Here is a 23,332-nt window from a genome sequence, read left to right as displayed (position 1 = left end):
TCCTTTCTGTGTACTTATCAATTAAGTCTGGAAAGCATCTTAAATGCATAAACTTAGTTTTTAGGTGGTTACTTAATTCAGCCATAACTTGTGGTGGAGCTGGTCCTGGCTGGTGCCCTGTGGAGTGGTGGTTTGAGGTCTCCTGCATTCAGGAAAGGTTGCTTCTCCTACCTTCTAAAGTGATTTTTCAGGGACACTGCATTATGACTGCCTGACTGCCATCTCCCCCCATTTGTATCTTTGGCCTAGTAAAAGACTTAAAAAGTGTGTAAGCTCTGCAGAAGTAAAACCACTTTCTGAGGTTTATTTTGCTTACATTTTTGTTGGATGTCATTTGAAAACTGATCGATTCCGTTGAATCTCGCTTGAGAGAGTTGCTATCAATACTGTAGTGTTCTTCCTCAATTTCAGATGCACATGTTGCATGAATACAGACATGAGCATGGATTTATCTTTTTTTAATTAGAATTTATTAAAAATATATCAGACAGAAATAGCATTTGAAGACACAGCTTGCTGCAAATTCCGTGTATGCAGACAGAATATCTGTTCTGTCCTCTGGAAGAAAGCCATCCATCTTGGCAGAGGTTTGTCACCTGATGATGGATGCAGAGAAAAATGCCTGAAGGGTCTTTTGAGCCCAAAGGGTCTTGTGAGTAGCAAAGAAGACAGCAAAGTGTCTTGTGAAGGCAGCAAAGTTTGTTCTTACAAACCTGACAGACTGTTTGGAGATCCTTATTAAATTTTCCTGCCTCATTACCCAGACAAGCAAACAGCACTGGTGTAGCACGGTGCAGTGGCCCAAAACCATCACCAGCTACACCTTTGCAAAACCTTCCATTACACCCACAATTGCTAAATTTTAGTATTTAACTTACTATCTTCAGTATTGCTGCTCCATATTATCCATACCCATAGTTTTGCCATGTCATGTATGAAAAGCTAGTATTTGCATTCTTTTGAAAACAATTGGAAAATCATTAAAAGAAAATATTGTATGAGGGACCTTGACATGCTTGTGAGGTGGGCTGGTGACAACCTTATGAGGTTCAACAAGGCCAAGTATAAGGACCTGCACCCGGGTCAGAGCAATTCCAGGCAGAGCTACAGGTTGAGCAGAGAAGGGATTGAGCAGCCCTGTGGAGAAGGACTTGAGGGTGTTGGTTGACAAGAAGCTCAACATGAGCTGGCTTCAGTGTGCGCTTGCAGCCCAGAAAGCCAACTGTATCCTGGGCTGCATCAAAAGGAGTGTGCCCAGCAGATCAAAAGAGGAGATTCTCTCCCTCTACTCTCCCCTCTATTCTGGACGTGTTCTAGGCCAGGTTGGACGGGGCTTTGAGCAACCTGGTCTAGTGTGTGGTGTCCATGCCCATGGCAGGGGGTTGGAAATAGATGGATCTTTAAGGTCCCTTTCAACTGAAACCATTCCATGATTCTGTGGTACTGTAATAATGTCAAGCCACAAGCACATGAACACGGATTTATGATCTAAGGATGCTGCTGTGTTTCTGCACACATCTTTGTGTGTTCTACCCTTGCACTCTCCCCATTTGCAGCAACATTCAGCTCGTGTTAAGCCCTGCTTTGCATGCACAACTGCATTGCAAGCCACAATCAATCACTGTTAGCCTTTTTTCATTATTTCTCAGTGTTTGAATTATACATGGGGAGATGTAGGAGGAAAAAGGAGCAAGAACAAAAGGAGGCTTTCTCTTCTCAAGTGAAGCTTTATTTAAAACCCTATCCATAATCTGTAACAACCCATTAAGGTAAAGAATTTGGTCATAAACAAGCAAAAACTGGCTCTTCTTCGTGCCATAATATCTTTGTAACAGTGGCAGTTGATGAGTTTCAGCAATATCTGTGCTTTTTCTCCCTCTGTGTCCATCTTTTCCATCAGCTGTGGGATTAGGGGCTGCAGTCGCTGTCTGCCAATGGCTTGAGCCTGTCTTTGGAAAGGTTTTTGCCTGGGCTTCAGCTGCCAGTTGGATTTACTGATCTCATACAGAAGTTCCCCCCGAAGTGTGCTGTTCCCACTCAGCCACGTGCTGGGAGGTGACAGCTCTGCCCCCAGAAAATGGATGTTTGGCAGTGGGGTTGTTTTGAATTTGCAAATGGGCAAGGTAGGGTTTGGTACAGGGAAGGGGAAGATACAGAAATACAGAAGGAAAAAAGTACTGTCCAAAGTGACTTTTGCCCAGATATTGGAAGATTAGTAGCCCGTGAGTTATGTTAACCTGAAAATGGGAAAGGTCACCAGATTGATTTAAGCTGCCACCCTTGCTCAGGCCAGCCAGCCTCAATTTACAGCTCAGTAAAATCTGCATCATCAAATTTTGTGTGTTGGATAGTGGAGGGCAGGGGGACAGAGTGAGGATCTTGAATTAAACCACAAACCTCCCTAACTGTGTGTAATTCTGGCCCATTATCACTCCCCACCCCTTTTTGCCTCCTCGTCTTGCTCTCAATCTTCTGCCAGCATGGGAAATACAAAGCAAGACCACAATCCCTTTCTGTGGGGTACATGTTTATAATTTGGAGGTAGACCTTAAGTACTGAATAAATAACTCTTAAACACCGCCTTGCTGTACAATTCTGCCTGTATAGTCATAAGTTCCTTATTTGTTCAGGAGTTAAGGTGAGTGATCCATCATCCAAGTGCCTCAGGGCCAGCTGGAGAGCGCAGCAGGTATTTACAGTGGTCCTCCATGAAATTAGCTGCAGCCTGATAGACGGCCGTGGCACTGATGGGTGTTAGTCCTTTATAAAATCTCACCCCAGAGGCTGAGGAATAATAGTCATCATAAAAACCATTTGTCGGATACAACTGCCAGCCACAATGGGGATTTTTGAACAGCCCTGTTAAGGCTGTAGGATGCAGAGACATGCTCAGCATCTGTAAACCAGCCGCTGCTTTTACACTGTTTGTGAAGGATTTGCTAATTATGCGTCTTCAGTTTAGTGCCTACCTGCTGACACCTTATTTATAGCTGCTGCTGAAGTCTCTTGTCTGTGGCTCAGGCACCTCAGGAAAAGAGCAGGTCAATCCCTGAGGCTCAAATGAAATTGTGCAGCCTTGATCCTTTAGGCAGGGCTGGGGTAAAGCTGGAGATGTCCCAGGACTTGGCAGAAATTGGATGCTTTTAACTATTTTGATGGTGGGGGGTTTTTCCAAGTGGAATTTTCATTTTGCTCCTACTATTTCCATGTAATTACAGAGAATCATAAGATGGTTTGGGATGGAAGGGACCTTAGACATCATATAGTTCCAGCCCCCCTGCCACAGGCAGGGACACCTTCCATTAGACCATGCTGCTCAAAGGCCCCGTCCAACCTGCCCTTGACCACTGCCAGGGATGGGGCAGCCACAGCTTCTCTGGGCACCCTGTGCCAGTGCCTCACCAGCCTCACAGGAAATAATTTCTTCCTAATGTCTAATGTAAATCTCCCCTCTGTCAGTTTAAAGCCATTCCCCCTTGTCCTGTCACTCCATGCCCTTGTAAAAAGCCCCTCTCCAGCCTTCCTGTTGGCCCCTTTAGGCACTGGAAGCTGCTCTAAGTTCTCCCTGGAGCCTTCTCTTCCCCAGGCTGAACAAGCCCAGCCCTCTCAGGTTGTCTCCGTAGGAGAGATGCTCCAGTGCTCTGAGCATCTTTGCAGCCTCCTCTAGACTCTTTCCAACAGGTCCACATCCCTGGTGTTGGGGGCCCCAGAGTTGGATGGAGCACTGCAGATGGAGTCTCTAGAGCAGAGTAGAGGGGCAGGATCACCTCCTTCAACCTGCTGGTCACATCGCTGGTGATGTAGCGCAGAGCACAGTTGGCTTTCTGGGCTGCAAGCACACACTGCTGAGTCATGCTGAGCTTATGTGGCCCCTAAATTTTAGTTCTATTATAGAGATCTAGGAATTGGGGAAACACATTCAACAATAGATAGGGTGGGGTGAGAGGGAGGGAGAAATTAGGTGTAATTCCTACTTGAAAGCAGTAACTGTTGTTTTCAGTTGATATAATCTGTTTTTAAATAAGGGAATGCTGCATTTGAGCTGGGAGCTGCACCTTATCTGCTCTGCCGAACATGTTGAAACCTCACGCTAAGCTGGACCCTTCGGTCTTGTTGCTTGGCTTAGGTAGCAGCTGGTTAGAGCTACCATAGGAATGTGGTTTGAAAGAACAGCAGCATATACCTTTGCATGTATGGTTGGACAGAACAGTAGCATATATATTGAAATAACAGTAGCATATACCTTTGTATATATCCTACATTGCATGATTGTCTACAGTCATTTTAGTTTCCAGTGCTTCAGGAGTTCCTGCAATCAGAAGTCAGACTTTATAGTTTGTGTGCCAACGCTGGTGTTGCAGTCACCACACAGACTGTGTTTCAGCCCATGGATATCAAAAGCTCACAGGGAAGTGTCAGCACGAGGTTTCTCTTCCTCTCATGTACAGACCTCAGCAGAGGCATTTTTGTTTGTCATATACCTGCAAGGTGGCACAGCAGGTTTGGTTGCTGCAAAACACTGGAGCTTGTCCACAAAGGAGACTGCATGCCTGGTTTTCTGCACTTTAATTAGCCCAGTGACATGAAGACATTTCTAACCAGAAAAACATAAACAGTTTTCACTGTATTTTACTTCTAATGTGTTAAATGGCTGAGTGGGATGTTCAGGTGAAACTAAATATGAGAGTGGTGCCAAGAAATCGATTTTTGCCCTGAAATAGAGATTCCTGTTGTATTAAGGTTACTTTTCATAAGGACACGAAATTAATCACACGGCCACTAGGGTGGCACGAAGGTCAGAGCGCTTCTCATTCCACTGTAGTATTGATGGGGCTGTGTCAGAGCGGTCTGGAAGATGGACAGGCTGCCCAAAACGGGTTCCATGTTTCAGTAATTAACTTCTGTTCTTGTTCTTCTACCTGGAAAACACTTTCAGGTATCTTTTACATAGCTGACTTGGAACATCTGCACAAATCTGTTAGGCTCTAAGTATATCCCAAGTGTGATGAAGATAGTATGATTAATGGTAAACAGGATTGAGGAATAGATACATACTCATGGATTAGACCAGAAAATAGAATCTAAATAGGAATACAATATGGTTCTCTGTTTCAAATACAAGATCTAAAAATATTGCTGCATACACCCAGGTAGGAATTGTTTTGTGGTGGAAATTAAGCTACTATCTTATAAAGATCTGAAGTAATTTCCATGTAATTCTAAGAATCCAATGTTTCCTTTATTTTAAAAGAAGGAGTTATTTTAATTTTTTTTTTGGGGGGAGGGGGAATGTTCTGTTGAGATGGTTAAGAAATTATGAGACCTGGAATTTTCAGAATGGTTATTTTTAGCTTCATGCTTTACGAAGAATTCTGTTAGCTGAAAGAAGGGGCAGGCGCAGCTCGTTTGTAGGAGACACCAGCAGAGGGGCTTGCAGGGATGAATGCCTGTATGATGTGTAGGCTCTTCAGTCCCATACACCTTGCACGACGTTCGAGGAAAATGAGATGGGTACTTTAAAAATGCACCTGCAGCTTTGAAAGGTGTTGTAAGTGATGAGCTCTTTACTTCATTTGCAGGCAGTTAGCACAGTAATTTGCCAAAATTGTGTATTTTGGAGATTATAATAGCATTTTCTCTCACCTGCTTCTGCTAAAAGAAATTGTGTGGCTATTTAAAGGAGTAAAGGATGAAGAAGTGCTAATGAGCACAATTAGCTTGGCCTTTCACAAAATGCTTGATGAGGTTGGATGTCATTAGAGAAGTTGAAAATGCGTGAGAAATGGTGCCTTGGATTAGAAAACAGCCAAGGAGGAGGCTGTGTGCAAATTGTTGAGATCCAGCAAAAGATTTTACAGTGATCCCATCCCAACTATAGGTTGTTGGGATCATTTTTGCTTGGAGAACTGATGCTTTCAGTATCTGATTTGCCCCTCATTTTCCAGACAGATGTGGTGGTTTGGGGAGCATCAGAGCAAGGAAAGGTCTCCAGCCCCTGTAGTTCTTGCACTGTTGCATCAAGAATGAAATGTGAATGTCTGCTACTTGATTTTGTCGTTGCTTATCTTACAGATAAGCAGTGGATAATTAGATTTATTTTTATGGCTTTGGATTGGAGCTGGCAGATCACTTGGAGGGCACACAGAGGTGGTGTTTCACGATGTTGATTGTCTCACACCACTTTTTATCCCCATTCCTGTCCACTAGGAAGCAAGAAGCTCCCTTTACCCTTCCTCATATACTTACCTATGGTGTTCTTCTCAGTCTTGCCCATTCCCCAGGCTATAATCAAAGTTTTATTTGCATTGCTTGGGGGTATGTGCAGAGCATGTAAAGTAGAAAGGCAGGAGACACATCTGCTCTCAACGGGAGGAGCTGAGGCAGATGGGCAGAGAGGACAGATATTAATGTTAAAAACAGCACGTGCCTGCTCTGAAAACTACTGAAGTCTTATTGTTTAGGATTTGAAGTCCCTGCAAGGCAAGTAGAAATGCAGATCTGTAAATGAGAAAGAAGCTGCATGCAGTGCAAGTTGCTAGTGGAGAGTAAATATAAATCTGGATTTCTGTTTATCCTGCTTTTTGCACTGTTCTGAGTCATTCTGTTTCCTTCCGGAGATTACTGAAGCTTGAAAATACTAATTGTTGCTTAATTATTGTGTGAATTCAAGCTTGAGCACTGCTAAAAAAAGATGGGAAAGGTTTTTTTGAGTTGTCTTTTTTGTTTGTTTTTTAGTCACCCCAACCAAGTAAATACTGAATTCTTGACCTGCAGTCACTCTGAATGCATTTCTTTTCCAAGGATACAGCAGACCTCTGCTCTCCTGTGCCAGGCATCACAGGAGTGCTGTTGTACACCACCAGTTTGTGAAAGGGGATCCAGGCTCAATACAAAGCAGCTGCCTGGGTTGATTTAACATAGTTCCTGTCTGACTTGGAGTTGCCACTCCAGCAGGACTGGTCTGAGCTGTTATTCCATTGTTAGCTCTGTGCAAAGCGCTATGGAAAAGGTGGGGGAGGATTGGGAAAAGCAGTGAGAAAGCATGCATGGGGAGGACAATTGTTCAGGAGGAAAAGCCTTGGCCAGGGACTTCGGCCATTTAAGAGTGTGAGGTAGGGGCAGGGTGGAAGTGTGGTTTCTCACCAAGAGATGGGCAAATTCAGGGTTGAAGAGAGTGATGAAGGGGAAGGGGGAGAGGTTACATGTGCTGATAGCCTGAAAGCTGTGGGGCATCAGAGACTTGGAATACAGAACAAAAGCTCGGCAAAGAGGGACAAGTGATATGATGAGCACCTGGTGAGATTAACTGAGATTTCGTGAATGGATGGGATGAAATGAGGACACTGGGGCACTTTCCAACCACCATGGGCCCTCCAGAGGCCCATAGCTCTGGTCCTCATCCTGAGCTGCCCCACCAGTCGAGATCTGGAGTCTGGCAGCAGCAGGACTTTCTGATGCCATGCGCAAAGCACGATATGGCCAGCAGCTGCAGGGTGAGCTGGATCATGCCTGGGCTCTCAAATGCCTTTCAGTGTATTAGCCAGGTCTTGTTTGCACTCTGGTGACATTTATTCCTTTCAATAAAGCAGTTATCTAAAAACTGGTAGAGCCGGTGCAGCCTTGACTTTTGCAAGGTGCCTTGTCTGATACTAAAGTACAACACCAATAATCTCAGCTGACTTAAACCACCCCTATCTCTGCAGCCAGTACCGTACAGGTTTTAAATTTTCTGGTGATTTTCTTTGCAAACTGCTCATCAGGGTATTATTCAGGCAGCTGCATGGAGGGACTAATATAACATGTGTTCTACATTTTGGACCCGTTATGTTGGGAATTTTCCATTGTGCAATTGCGTTAAATCTGAGGCAGCTGACAAGAGCACGATGTTTCCTGACTCCACACAAGGTTAAGTGACTGAAATAAAAATAGATGGAAAAGAAAACAACATAAAGTAAGTTTGCTTTCTCATGTAGCAGCAGGCAGTAGCATGAGGTCACGGACTGAACGATAGCCCAGCCATCAGTCAGGGACCGTGAAACAACTGATGCTACCTTAATCACTTTGGAAATGATCTTCTGTTTCAGACACTCATTCTCTTTCATTCCCACAGATCATATAACCAGGAAGACTGTGTTCAGTCAGTGTTATATAAATTGTGGTAATAATTACTGTGTATATGAAGCATTTTACTTGTTGAATTCCTGGCCTGTAGGATGTTATTTGCAGTATTTTCTTTACTGGGAAACAAATTTTAACATTACTTGTAGGAAAAATACATGCTGGGCTGATGTCAGGGGAAGGTGGGGGTGATCTGCGGAGCAGGAGGGTGGTCTTGTGTGGGGGAGAGTTGATGAATTTACAAACACAGCTGTCATACCAGGACGGCAGCTACAGGTACAGCCAGAGCAATGATCTCCTGAAAGCAGTCTCAGCAGGGTGGTGGATCACGGAGCCTCTCAGCCCCACATCACTCCAGGATCCTTCTGGAGTTGTGTTCTGCTCTGTGTTCCCATCCAACAGGGCTTTCACTTTTGCCCCCATTTTGCATCTCACAGGTTTTTGCTTTCAGCCCAAACTGCAAAGGCAGCTGTTCTGTTTCTGTCTGAAGTTCAGACCAGCTTCAGCAGGTACCAGCCCTCCAGTCTTGTGCAGATTGTTAACATGATGCTGCTTGAATGTTTGTTAAGAAAAGTTTCATAAACAAAAGCAAAGGAGGGTCCCATTTAGTGCTGTGATTTTCTTACTGAAGCAGGGCTTTCTGCGTTTGCAGAGTTACGAGCTTTTGTTCAGGTGGAGCATAAGGTTCCCTCCAGTGCTAAATCCCATTTTGTCCTGCTCAAATGACCACCTCCTCCCCCACTCCAGTAGTCTGTACCCTCGTTATTGAGGGTCTCTGTGGTTTGGATACTGGTGTTTTCACCACCAAGTCCTCTGCAGCTGGAGCGGGTCTGTTCTCCAGGGTGCTAGGGCTGGGCACCCTGCACCTGAGCAGGGCAGGCATCTGCCTAGTGGGTGCCCCTTCCAGCACAGCCTCCCTCACACCCGCTGGTGCAATCTCAGTCATCAAGTTATGCAGTTAGCAAGGGGCTTTAGCAACAAATGTGAAACTGTGTCCATTTAGGTCTGCGATGTGTCAGTCAGTTGCAAAAAATAATATATATATATATTTTTTATATTACTGTCTTGTGAAAAAATAGCTTTGGTTTATTGCTGTGCAAGACAGACCATTATGTTAAAAATAAATCTTCAGAACATAGTGCATCTAAACACAAATGGTTTATTACTGGCCTTTTTTATTTACACTAGTCATGAGATATTCAACTACTGACATGGGAACAGCAAAACATAGTTTCCAACTCTGGTTTGGACAGCAATACAGCAGGCAGCAGTGATGAGAATTTAGCTTGAAGGCCACAGAGCATAGACTGAAACCCTAATATAGATCTCCAAGACCAAAACCAGTGATCAGGATGCCACTGATGGCAGGCAGTGAAAACACCCTGTTGTTGGTGTTTTCATTAAAACTCCATCTTTGTCTGATCTGAAGGTATAAGCAGAGACACGTTTCTTTGTGACGCTGCTGTTGGTTGCGTTTCATCACTGGGGCCCTTGATCAGGCAGGCCAGCCCCACATGCTGCTTCCGCAGTGCTCACTTGAAATGAATAATCACGTGTAAATTAACAACAGTGGTGAGAACTCAAGCATGTGCTTCTCTGTTCTACTTAAAAGGAAAAGAAAGCTGCCAATAAGTTAATTTTATTTACTGTTGAAGGATACCAGAGTACCTCTTACACCAATTTTAGCAGCCCAATGCAATCCGAATTGAGTGCCAGGCGTGTTCCCTTTCAATGTTTGTTAGTCTGTATCTAAAAACTTCACGTGCCGTCTTTCAGTTCTAAAGCATGAATGAAGTTGTGATGTCTGGTCCAAAGCCCATGAAGAGAGTATTTGGAATATTCCCGTATGCCTCCTATGAAGCTGGAGGTTTTATGAATACAGCTCACACTCACTGGAAAGTGAAAATACAGTAAAGGAATGGTCTTAAAAGGATCTTCTTCAGTCAACATTCATTCCACTGCATCAGTTAAATGAGGAAAATAAAACTACAGCCTTTGCACTTCAGAAACAGCCAATTTTTCTAATACTGTCCTGCCACTTTAGCCAGCAAATAGTGACATAGTATGCCTGCAGGATGTGGTGGTCGAGGACTGATTACTTTTGCTGTGTATTTGAAGGTTAAAGTAATGAACAATGACAAATATTTCCATTTTTTTCAGTATAAAAAGTTTAAAACTGGCCTCAGTTCTGGAGGGGATGAGAGGAAAGAGCTCTGTTTTACCCCTGCATGCTCCACTGCAGCACTAGCAGTTCAGGAAAGCAATGAGTGGGCTCTGGAGCTAATTTGTGCTTTTCTCTTACTATTTCCCTTGGCCATTAGGAAAAGCCAGTGCCCAGATGGAGACTGGGAAGCACTTCCCACTTCAGCCCCTCTCTGCCATTATCAACAGGAAAAACATTTTCCTGATAAACATTTAGAGATATATGTGTATATATCCACACACACATACACACCCCATATCTCTGGTTTGCTTCCCATTCCCTTCTGTTTTTTCCAGGCACAACCTGCTTGATCGCACTGTTGTCAGATAAAGAACTCACAGTGGCCAATGTTGGAGATTCGCGAGGAGTCCTGTGTGACAAGGACGGGAATGCTATTCCCTTGTCACACGATCACAAGCCCTACCAGCTAAAAGAGAGGAAGAGGATTAAAAGAGCTGGTGAGTCATAACCGTTTTGCTTTGGATTGAAGGTTCTCTACTCTGTCAGTAAACACAGACTTTTCTCCTGAGAGAGACTGAGAAGTACCAGACTGGGCATCAGCAGATGAAATCCGAGCTAGATGATGTTTCAGGTCCCAACCTGAAACCCAAACCATTCCATGGTGCCAGAGAAAAAAGAGCAGCTTTCCTCTTCAACAGCCAGTTGACCATCCCAGCCACTTCTCTTGTGATCTCTGTAGGGAGCAAATTAATAAACAGCAGCAGCAGCCTCACAGGCTTCTTGGCGCCAAACCGCATCAGCAGCCTTTATGTGAGAGGCTGGGTCTGAAGCCGAGTCAGGTTTAGTTCCTCAGATAAGCAGAGCATGAATCTAATTCATCAAAGCTATTTTTTGTTCCCATATAGTGGCTGCTAATGAGCACAAACATGTAAATTGTAGCAGGAGTGTAGGAAAAGAACACAACAAACGAATCCTTCTGCAGTAGATCTTTCTTGCTTTCATCACCTGTCAGTGTAGCCACCTCCTGGGTGAAAAGTTACATTTGGACCATCAGATCTAATAGCCAATTCTCCATGAATTTGTCAATGTCTCTTTTGAACCCATTTCTGATTTGGCTCCCACAGCAGCCTGCAGCAGCAAATTGTTTGGTGAAGAAAAAGGGTTCCTCTCATTTGTGTTAAACCTGCCAATGAACGCTGCCTCCAGAGAGGCATTGCCTCACTGCCTGCCAGGTCGTCATCTGTAGCAAATAGCAAGTATTTCCCTAAGTATAAACCTATTCTAAAACCAACATGTTACCCACATGCTCACACCAGCATAAACACCTGTGGATGTGCAGTGTGCACTCTGCTGTTTGCCTCAGTCAGTAAGGAGGTGTAAGAGCAATGGGGATCCTTGCTGCTGCTAGACAGAGAACTGAGGTTACATATGTTCCCCAGAGAGAGCTCTGCAGACCCTAAGAAAAAGGAATAGGAAAATCTTAGTCTCACTTTGCTTCAGCTTTGCACTTGGGGGACATATTAATAAAATATGGAGATTTGCCTGTAGAAGTGCTTCTCTCTTAGCCAAGCCCATGTCCTCTGTGCAACTGTTCAGTTAGAGCAGACTTCACTTAGGAGAAAAAAAATAACTGTATTATTTCATTTGGCTAGGAGTGAGGCTTTATAACACAGCAACATGTAAAATTAACCTGGGTTTTTGCAGGAATTTCCAGCTGGGGAAAAAAGTTGTTTTAATAGACAGATAAATGTTGTGACTACCTGCAGGTAAACAAGAAAACAAGACAAGAAAAATCTATCTCGCCTCGTGACTTAATGAATTTGCTTCTCTGTTCCCTATTGCACCATCATAGCATCATTATTAGTACGGCCTCATAGTGCTTAAAAACACAAAATCCAGTTTAAACTCCTCCTGGATACTTTAGGTTGCCTACATTGCTACTGTGACAAGTACCTGACTTTTCCACCATCTGGATACTTGTCCTGTAGAACTCAAGAACCACAGCATGATGTTACATTTTGGTTTTCCAGCATTACCTTGCACCATAAAGCCGCACTGCCCAGTGCGCTGTAGGTAGTTACAAAGTGGCTTCACCTTTGTGTTAATAGAATTCGATTTCATTTAAAAGTGAAATCATACAGCCCCGGCTGAGAAAATATCCTTCTTAACCACATTCTGATATAAATCCGCTTGAAGCAGCCTGAAACAGCAGCTCAAAGAAGAGCCTGACTTGCCCTCTGAGCTTCAGTGGGGTGTTAACATGGGGATGACAACTCTAACCTAATCCATCACTTTTGGCTGCTGTGGTGGATGTTGAGGAGCCTTGCTGCTTGCTGCTGTCAGTGGGCAGTGGATGGGAGTGAATTCATTCCCTCTCCTTTCCCCATTCCCAGCAACTGTGCACAAAGTCAGCCCACAACCAGAAAAAGAAAAGCCTTTTTATCAGTCCTGTGGGACTCGAGCAGCCCCAGAAGCCACTGCTCAGGTTTCTCATGGGGGTTCTGTGATGCAGTGAGAGGCCACTGATACCAAAGCTCACAGCCAGATGCCAAAAGGAAAGTCATCAGCTAAGAGCACAGGGCAGAGCCCTCCATTTTGTGCTGAGGTGCTGCATCCTGTGGAGTTACTGGCTCTGCAGTGTGGCAGCGCAGTTCACAGCACCCACCGGTCATGGGCTTTTGTCAAGCCTGGCTGTTGTTTTCACAAGAGGCCGGCTGATGCATGCTCGTGGGTGCTGTGGTGCTGATCATCTCGCAGCTGAAGGAGACCAGGCTCCTTCCACTCTGATCTGTTCCCATGGGAAGGGGAAATGCATGTCCTGTGACACAAGGATATTGGTTTCCCCAGAAAGCACAAGGAAACTCCTCCTTATCAGGAGCTCGAGCAATGTATATAGTACTGGTGTAAGACGGCAGCCTTGAAACAGCCATGGTTTTGGCTTGTGGAGAAACACTCAGTTGTAGAGCCACAAGGTGACAGTCACTGATAGAAATTGAAGTCATTCACCTTGAACATAATCCTCTGAGCTCAGTTCTCACTAACATGCAAAATGTTTGAGTGCTTGCCAAAAAAGCTTCTATTTCTTTAATGTCTTTCCTTCTCCAGTGGCAGCCAGCACCGCAGAATGTTTACCTTTCCAGGAGCATTTTTAGGTATTCCGTATGAGTGACTTTATGAAATATTAGAAGTGCCAATAGACACTTCAGCAAACCACAGGAACTCAACTTGTGATGTAGGCAGTTCCAGGTGCCACATGAGAGTGGCACTGAAAAGTCACTTTGTGCATGTAAGCACAACCTGCAGAGGCTGCAGTAAACACACACAGCGAGTGCACAGCATCAGCTACCTCCTCTGCAAGTACCGTGAGGGGTACAGGCCTTGCTGTCATCTGGAATCACAGAATGGTTTGGGTTGGAAGGGACCTTAAACACCACCTCGTTACAGTCCCGTGCCACGGGAAGAGAGATCTTCCACTAGATCAGGTTGCTCAAAGCCCCATCCTTCTTAGTCTTGAACACCTCCAGGGATGAGGCTGCCACGGCTTCTCTGTACAGCCTGTTCCAGTATCACAACCCTCAGAGGAAAGAATTTCTTCCTAATATCTCATATAAATCTCCCCTCTGTCAGTTTAAAGCCATTCCCCCTTGTTCTATCCCTACATGCCCTTGTAGAAAGTCCATCTCCAGGCTTTCTGTTGGCCCCTTTATGCACTGGGAGGCTGCTCTAAGGTCTCCCCAGAGCCTTCTCTTCCCCAGGCTGAACAAGCTCAGCTCTCTCAGCCTGTCTCCATAGGAGAGATGCTCCAGCGCCCTAAGCATCTTTGTGGCCTCCTCTGGACTTGCTCCAACAGCATCCTTCTTATGTTGTGGCCCCAGAGCTCGATGCTTTCTGGGCTGCAAGCACAGACTTGCACACTGTCCTCTAATTGTGTCTAAAATGTCTACATGAAACTGCCTCTTCTTAATTGCATTTTACTTCCCCTGTCATTCTAATACGTACGCATGATTACATACCAGTTACTATAGTCCTAATCACTTAAGACCAGAAATAAACCCTGGGCTGGTGAGTTGGTGTCTGTGTAACATTTAAGCAAGGCACCCTCAAAAACTACAGCAGCAGCTGGACAAGGTTTGACTCCATATCTAAGAGGAGTTGCAGTCAGCTCAGAAGTACTTCCTTTTCTTGACTGTGGAATGAAATGCCTTCATAACAGAGACTCCATATTCATGAAAACATCCAGCTAAAAAGTTTTGTTTCTGCTGTTTTTAACGCACATCAGGTTCCAAGCTTTAAAAACAGCAAGTCATGACATTAAGTTTCACCTGAAAGCAGAAAGAATTTACGAATCAGGTCAGCCAACCAGGAATGGAAATGCTCTTGTAAGATTTAGGGAGCTGACAAATAGCATGCTGATAACTACAGAGAACAAAGACATCTAAACAAACACCAAAGCAGACAGCTTGCGGATATAAAACACGACAGTTCACCTCATTTTGTCATACATTTTAATGTTCCATGTCGAGTGACTGGATGTCACATATAGCAATATTGCTATGCACAGTGCAAACAGTGGCACGCCAAGGTATGCACGGGAATTGAAGGTGCCTCAATTTTACTCTTGGACCTTGAATACTGTGTAATTCCCTCCCTGGCACAACCCAACTGTGTAGTGGCCAGGTGCTGGTTGTGTCAGAGTCACCTATTTCAGTGTAAAATGTGTCTCACTGTAATTAACCCCTAAGTAAAACCATGTATTTTCAACTAGAAGTAGCCTTAATCACTGTGATGGTAAAATCAGTCCGTCAAATTCCACATGGCCTCCTTCTGACTTGAAGTAAAATTTTGTGGTTGGTTTGTTCACAAGCTTTTGGTCCTTTTTGACACAGCTCATGCAAGGCAGTTGAACAGAACAGACTATAAATATTCTTGCACTTGCTTCTTTGTTTTATGGCTTAAAGTGAGATGTGAGTCCTGCTGCAGGGTGTTTTCAGTGTTGTTTCGTTCACAGATCTGAAGTGGGAAAAACATGAAATACACAGAAAAAGGAGGTTTTTACTGACACATGAATGTAAAGATTTGCTTCTACTACTTTTGTTTTAACACTGCCTTAAGGCTTTCTTTTGTACAGGAATACCTGTGCTCAGTAAGTAATCAGTCTCTCTTGGGGAGCAGAGAGCATGAAGCTGCTGTGTTTGGAAGCAGAACCTTCCCTGACCTCTCTGCTTCAGCTGTGGAAACAGCAGTAGCAGCCACAACCCAGCTCCTCCCTACAGTGCTCCAAGATCTACTTGAAGGCATCCCCTGCTTTTTGAGATATGTAACATCTCTACGCCTCATGATATGCAGGGTGAATTTCTTGGGTGGGTCTGGCAGGAAGCCAAAGGAATGCTTTAACTTTGAAAAGACCTGCGTTAAGTGTTGGTGTTTCCCTCCAGGTGGTTTTATCAGCTTCAATGGCTCCTGGCGCGTTCAGGGGATCCTGGCCATGTCCCGCTCCTTGGGAGATTACCCTCTGAAGAACCTGAATGTTGTCATTCCTGACCCTGATATTCTTACCTTTGATCTGGACAAACTGCAGCCAGAGTTCATGATCTTGGCGTCGGATGGTCTGTGGGATGCTTTCAGCAACGAGGAAGCTGTCCGATTCATCAAGGAACGCTTGGATGAACCACACTTCGGTGCAAAGAGTATAGTGCTACAGTCCTTTTACAGAGGATGTCCCGATAATATAACAGTGATGGTGGTGAAGTTCAGGAATAGCAGCAAAACAGAGGAACAGTAATTACCAGTGGTTCTCTGCCTCGCTCTGAACTTAAACCAAACTCTTAAATTTTAAACATAGTAGAAAGCTCTAGTAAATACCATTAAGATTCTACACAAAAGGAACAGATCCCTCTGGTCTTTGTTCTTTGCTTAACAAAAGGAGCAATACAACAAATACATTCTGAGTGATTATAAGAATTAAGTTTGTTCACATGTACCTGTCTTCTGTGACCTTGCTGCTCCTGAGAAGCTAACTGTAATCTTCCATTTCAGAATTTTCCTCACAAATCCTGTGTAGACTTTTCCTTTGATCCCTTTCCTCTCATTTCTAGTAGTCAGAGGTTCATTTAGACACACAGCCAGGTCAGGGCCGTGCTGTCACTTAACAGCAAACGATAGGAGTGATGCTGCTCTTCACTCATAGGTGGGACCCCTCAGAATGCCACTGTCATGTTTCTCATCTCTTTTCTTTTTTAATCTGCAGTGATAAGGTTGTTTAGGAAAAGGTTTGTGATTATTGGCCTGGTATTGATGTGAAGGAGGAAAAGGAGCCAAATATTAGCCTGCTACCACAGAACTGGCTCTCTAGCTTTATTCCCTTAAATAAATCCCCACCAAGCATGTGATTAGGTGTAGCTACTGAATTACCTGAAGCCACATTTATTCAGTCTGCATTACTCCGGTAACATTTCTTCTATGCCATACTGTATTCAAACTGACTAATGTTAAACTTCAGCAAATTACCTTGAAGGTCTGACACCTTTTATATCAAAAAATAGCTCTGTTGTGATAGAAGAATGTTGGTCATTCCCGGAGACTCATGTTATTTTTTTGGCATGGACTTTTCATAGGCATGTAAAGAAAGTAATGCAAGGTAAAATTTACTTTGTTAGTGACTGTTTGGAAAACTAATGAAAACAGGGCATTCCTGAGAGTGACCTAGGTGCAAGTCAGGGCTATTAATGACTTCATTGCTCCACTGCAGATTAATCAGTGGTGCTAATTCGGGGGAAAACCACTGTAGAACCATTGTTTGGTATAGCATATAAATGCCAGGCAGTGGCCTTGCACCGCAGCGATAAAAGCTTGTGTTAGGTCTAGATAAAACTGTGTTTAGATCTAACTTTCAGTATTTAATTGTATTTTGGAATCTGTGACTACTGTAAGTTTAAACAATGAGTGTCAGAGTTTGCTCTACACCTGGTAACCTAGTTGCCTGCTTCATGACCCAGAGGCAGTGGTGGCAGAGTGGCAGGGCAGTGTGTGCTGAGGAACAGCCATGGCCTGAGCTGGAGGTGAGTGTCTCAGATGCCTGCTTTACTCGTATTGTGTTCTATAATAACCCTGGGGACTCCCTCCCTGCAAAATGTTGTCCTGGACAATCTGCTGAAGTCTCTTGTCTTAAAGGTGTTGGAGGCTGTTGGTATTTGCATCCTGAGAGGAAGCAGGGATGTAATGCATTAACTAACATCATCTGTTCCTTGGGTAAAGGTATAACATCACTTGGTGAAACAGACACGTTTCTCATCACCCACCCACAGGCTTTTGGGGCAAGTGGTTTGCTGGTCCCCAAAATACCATGATGTGTTGTGGCTGTGCTGAGTAGGTGTGTGTCTTGAGACAGAAATGAAAGAGGCCAAATTTCTGCATGAGAAGGAATTCCCATCTTAGTCTTTTCATTTTTGTTCCTAGGTTATCTCTTCCCCAGGAAACTTCCCTCCTTTCATTTGTTTGGAGAGTATCACAACTCTTAGTCAGATCTATAGCTACTACCGGTGCTGGTGCTGTTCAAATTGTATCGTATCCTCTAGCAGCCTCTTCTCACCCCAGACTCTGGGCAGAGCCCCTTGACTCCAAGTAACAGACAAGTGAAAAGCAGAAGTGTGAGAGTCCAGCATCCTCCAAAACCGGCAGGCCACAGCCTGCACCGCTCCTTCCCTGGAGGACAGAGGCTGCGGGCTTCTTAAATCTCTTGAGCAGTGCATTCGGGGAATTTTAAATGCAACTTTGAGGTTAAATTGAGCAGGTAACGGGAAATGTTAATAATGACAGCGCGCTTCAGTTACTTTATTTTGAAAAGGTATTTGAGGTCAGAATGCTGTGAAATTAAATCCTTGTGTGATATTTCCATGGGAGTGCTTAATCATGTACTCAGTAATGCTACAGCAGCAGTATCGGAACTGTTCCGGGCAGAGCCCATGGTGCGTATTGCGTTTGCCTTTCCTTTCTCCTTCACAGATGATGTTTCTGTTGTACTGGCTTTTCTTTGGGGGACACCACCTGGACGCTTGTCAAAACAGCTGCCCAGGGAACAGAAGAATTAGACCCAGCCACCTACAGAACCCTAATGCAGAGGAATGCCTGTGTAGCAGGGACATCACCGCTAATCCATCACAGGCATTTGAGAAGTTGGAACTGAGACAATGGTCAGCTCAAAAAAAAAAACACGGTAGACTAACACCACTGAGCAAAAGGCTCGCAGCTGCCACTCAGCCTCCTGCAGCTCATGTTCTTGAGGTTAGTGAGTGCTGCTGAGGGATGCTGACCTGCTCTGGAGCACAGCTCACTGCCTGGTTGCTTCAGCACTCAAGATACACAGAATGAGGTGTCAGGAATCCTACGTGTTCACAGGCTCCCTAAGAACTGTGGGGAAGCAGTGGGAGCGTGGCTTGCTCTGGAAGTAAGCCATGCTCATGGGATTTAGGAAAACACAGCACAGTGCACTACAGAACTGTTTTGCAGACTCATCTGAATATTTATTCCAGATTCATTCACCCTGTCATTCATAGGCCCATCCAGTCAGTTACCCCATCAGCCGTATTTCAGCCTTCCAGCATCTGCAGTTGCAGTAACAGCTGTTTTAGCACCTTCAGTTTTCTCTGCAACACTCCCACCTTTCTAGTAACTCTTTCCTGGCCAAAGACATTCATGCCAATGATTTCTGTTAAAAGTTGCTTTCGGTTTTGTTATACTAGTTAAAGCTACTTTAGGTTTAAAGATGAAGGTTTAGCAGAGATGAGAGGCTTGTGCAGGCTTCCACATACACGCGCAGTGCCTATCTATGCTCCCTGCTAGAACTTTTTACTCCAGATCTAGACACTGGTATCTTTCCAGTCATGCTGATTTGTGCCAAATCCTGTTGTGATAAATGCAGCTGTTGAACAATGAGATTAATTAATGTATGTATTGCTTATGCAGCCTAAACAAGATGGGGGCTGATCCTCCACTGCCTTAACATACCCTACATCTGGAAGGGTAGCCAGACACTGTAGCCAGAAACACCCCAAGTATGCTCAAGCAGTGTGTCAGAATGTGTCACAGCATCAGAGAGGGAGCACTTTCAGCACACCATTCTCCAGGCTGCTTTCCTGCCTGGGCACCTCTCCAGAAAAAGAGAGAGACATTTTGGTTAAAGCAGCTTGTGCCCATCTGAGAGCTCCCTCTTGCTGTATGTGCTCATGTATGGGTTTTGTTGCTTAAGCCCAAGTAGCTCCATTGGTGACATCTGTTCAGCAAGTAAGAGCATCACATAGCAGGAAACTGCTGGATTAAGTTGCAGCCAAAGAGCATCTTTCATATGGTTCAATATGAAAAAGTGCACCTTGTAATTACTCATCTGAGCCACTACTTAAAAGAAGTTGAGCTTTTCCCAGTGATATTGCAAGCTAGCAGTTTAACTCATGTAGTACATTTTAAAGATACCACCGTTTAGCTTCTCATCCTGACTATAGACTACCATTGAGTGTATCGTTCTTGCCATATACCAGTGGGTTTTTTGAAAGGCTGTTCATCCATAGGACCTTCCATATAACCTTCACCCTGCAGAGCTCCTGGTACCACCGAGGGCATCCCAGGTCTTGGAACCAGCCTCGTTATGTGAGACTGTAGCTCCGTCTAGTGGCTGGCCTGAGCATGGTAACCAAGCAGCGGGCCTCAGAAGTTAGGAGTTGCTTGCTTAGTCGCTGTGGAAGATGTGATTAAGACCCCACTGGCCTTCGCACAGCAGTTTGCTGTGAGGTTGATGCAGAGCCGCTCTCTCAGGCTGAATTCTACAGCAGTGCTGAAGCAGTGCAAGCTGTGCAAGTGCATCCACAGGCTAAGTATCAGTTAAGAAACGCAGATACTCAGCTACTAAGAAATTGGGACACCTCTCAATCCTACCCTGCGTCCTCAGCCAGCTCACCCTGCAGCATGGCTGCCTTCACATCAGTAAATGCATTTTTTTGTGGGATCTAAACATTTGGCATCAGTGCAGTTTACACAGACCATAGCAATCCAGCTTAGGGGAGGCCAGAATCCATCCCTAGCCCCAGGCTGGCAGGAGATGCTATTTCATTTCATATGAAGCATAACGCCATGTCTTCTGTCACAACATCCAGTACTAGTGGTCTGAGCACATTGATCCTGTCTCACAGGGGAGGAGTGGTCAGAGAGGATGCTGTGAGGACTGCTGTGGTCCTACAGTTTCTAAAAATGTAGAATTTGAAATGAATGAGGCTGTTTTACTGAGCAGAATGTTTCGGTTATAAAGTAAATTCCATCCAGCAGCAGGTATTGCCTACTAACTTGTGAACATAAGGTCAGTACCAAACCACTGCTAAGGTCATTACAGTATTATACCATTTACATAAGGTAAAATTTAAAAATAAATAGTGGTGAAGCATTTGGAATGCAGAAGTTAGTACTAAAGCACTGCATCAGCTTGGGCTAACAGGGTTTCCTGTGTAAACACTAATGCTGGACCTTGAAATTAAGTTATGCTGCTCAGCTGCCCTCAAAGTTTGTAACATGTTTGCCTCAAATAACATTAATATATTGATAGTATCAGCTACTTTACACAGAGAAACATCTAGCAAGTGATTATACAAAAGAATAAACCCCCCTCACCAGCCTTTCGCTTCCCAAAGCAGGTCTTTAGGCCTCCAGCCTGAAACCTGGATGTATGAAATTGCGAGGTTACAATGCAGAATGTTCAACTGAAGCCTGGCAACTGCACAGACCAGAGCTGCTGCCCCTCAGTGTTGTCAGTACATTTATAAGTCACCTTTCTAAACCCACAGACCTGTACCTGAAAAGATACATGCAATTAAGTTAATACTGAGTTGGAGATTGAATCACTTTTCTTTATATAGTGCTGACTATATAAGGCTTGGGTAGCAGCTGTTTTACTTACAGTTTCCCTTAGGTAACCAAAAGTTCTCGGTATCAGCTGTCTCTAGTTACAGATGATGGGTTAGATGCTCTGTTACTCAGGATGTGTGCAAAGCAGCTGAAGCCTTTCCAAACCTGTAAATAGTGGTTCATATAAAAAGCAATTCTCAAGTAAAGTTTTGAAACCCAGTTCAGGAGCAGGTCAGCTCCTGGGTTTGGTCTTGTCTGCTCAGGCTCAAGTAAAACACTAAATTAGCTGAGCAATAAATAAAGTGCACTTTTTCTGTATTTAAATGGCCAACCCTTTGTTCTCTTAAATGTCCTGTGGAAACGCATCCATACTTCTAGGGACACACATGCTCAGAAATCTACTTGAGCCCACATTCCACCACATTAATTAAATCAGTAATTGGTTATGTTTCAGAAATCTAAACACAGGGCTGTCAAGCATTGCTCCCCAGCAATTCATACACCATATGCAGGGGTGTGAGAACAATACAGATGAAACTGTGCTTTATCTGTGCTTGCTTTCATCTTAGTAGCACTAAGAGTCACAGGAAGAGTTTGGGAAGAGTTCTTTGAAGGTAGTTCCAATCCATACTGAATCTCTCTGCTGCTCTCTGGTGCATCGCTCCTATGTGCGTAAGTTCAGCACAAACTGTAGGCAGTGCTTAACTGTGCTGGATTTACAAACACAATTTTTATAAAGTTCAAACCCATTTACCTTTAACATGGCAAACTGTAACAATGGTGTAACCATTAAGTACAAAGTGAACAGGAGCAGGGTCTGCAAAAACTTTAAAACCCGGACTGTATGGATACACCAAACGATTATAAACCCACTTCTATCCAGCATACCTGGAAATGCTCCCTCAGAAACGACTGAGATGGATGCATTAGGAAAATGAACCACACATTTAGAACTCTAGAAGGGCAGGTCAGAGCTTTATTAATAAAAATCCTACACAACACCCAAGATAACAAAACTAACATTTAGGCATCCATCTTGGTTAAGGACAGCTTCCATTCAGTGCAACAGGGCTGCGTTATCAAAGGTTAAGAGCCTTTTCAGGCTGATTTGTAACACTTTTTCACTCCAAGCCAGACCTGTGTTAAATATTTTATCTGTATTGCCAGCTCACAGCAGAGTGCACTTTACTCCTAGGTGGAGGACTGCTGCAGGCCAAGCATGGCTGAGAGGACCGGCAGGGTACTGGGCTGATCACATCCATCCCCACCCAACCGGATGGATGTGATGCCCACATGCCGGCCTCTCTAAACCTCATGCAGGTCACTCGTATCAATGTGGTCTGGAAAACTAACATGCTGCACAGCAACTGTCAGAAGACTGGCGTCAGGCAGAGCTCAGATACATGAACCATCTCAAGAGAGGGTGCTTGGAGTAAGTGTTCTATTTTTAAGGCCTTATTTTATAGAAGGAAAACTAAGTCACAACATCCCATAAGGGTAGGTAAGGCAAACTGTACTACAGGTAGTATTTCCTCCTGTGAGCTGCAGGTCAATACTGCTTTAACTAAGAATCACACACAGCATTTCAGAGAGAGAGACTACATATTCTTTAGTCCTGTGAAGTGACAGGGCTTTAGGAGTTTTAGAAACCCAATATATAAGTGGAGTAGGGTAGGTCTGGTTTTGTTTTACAGTTTCAGGTTTCTTCAAAATATGAACTCAACTATACATGAAAACCAAACCCGACCACCTGCTTAGCTTCAATTTAACGTTCTCCTTCCTGCCTGGAGCACTTGCACTTGGTTGTGGTTTGCAGCTTAAGAGAATCATAAAATCACAGAATAGTGTGGGTTGGAAAGGACCTTAAGATCATCTAGTTCCAACCCCCCCCTGCCATGGGCAGGTGCACCTCACACTAAACCATGTCACCCAAGGCTCTGTTCAACCTTGCCTTGAACACCGCCAGGGATGGAGCATTCACAACTTCCCTGGGCAACCCATTCCAGTGCCTCACCACCCTAACAGTAAAGAACTTCCTCCTTATATCCAATCTAAAATTTACAGTACAGTACATCTAATAGAGTACAGTACATCTAGTACAGTACAGTAATCTAATACACAGTATCTGCATTAAAACCTGATGACCTTAATTTAACAGAGACTGCA

At 44.2% G+C, this 23,332-nt stretch overlaps 1 protein-coding gene across 3 annotated transcripts in view; it reads left to right on the top strand.

Moving 5' to 3' along the window:
• Positions 1-18,175, top strand: part of PPM1L (protein phosphatase, Mg2+/Mn2+ dependent 1L) — a 105,193-nt gene extending 87,018 nt beyond the window's left edge. For all 3 annotated transcript variants that reach the window (XM_061371657.1, XM_061371659.1, XM_061371658.1), the window contains exons 3-4: positions 10,618-10,779; positions 15,718-18,175. In XM_061371657.1, the coding sequence (XP_061227641.1) occupies positions 10,618-10,779; positions 15,718-16,064 (509 nt within the window). In that variant the 3' untranslated portion in view covers positions 16,065-18,175. The remainder of the gene's footprint in view (positions 1-10,617; positions 10,780-15,717) is intronic.
• The last annotated feature ends 5,157 nt before the right edge of the window (positions 18,176-23,332 follow it).

Source organism: Neopsephotus bourkii, unplaced genomic scaffold, assembly GCF_033783945.1.
Source record: "Neopsephotus bourkii isolate Nb327-2 ecotype Australia unplaced genomic scaffold, CSIRO-AGI_Nbou_v1 NB_1574, whole genome shotgun sequence".
Classification (NCBI taxonomy): domain Eukaryota; kingdom Metazoa; phylum Chordata; class Aves; order Psittaciformes; family Psittacidae; genus Neopsephotus; species Neopsephotus bourkii.
Note: the sequence above shows the minus strand (reverse complement) of the source record. Positions and strands in the feature narration are given on the sequence as shown.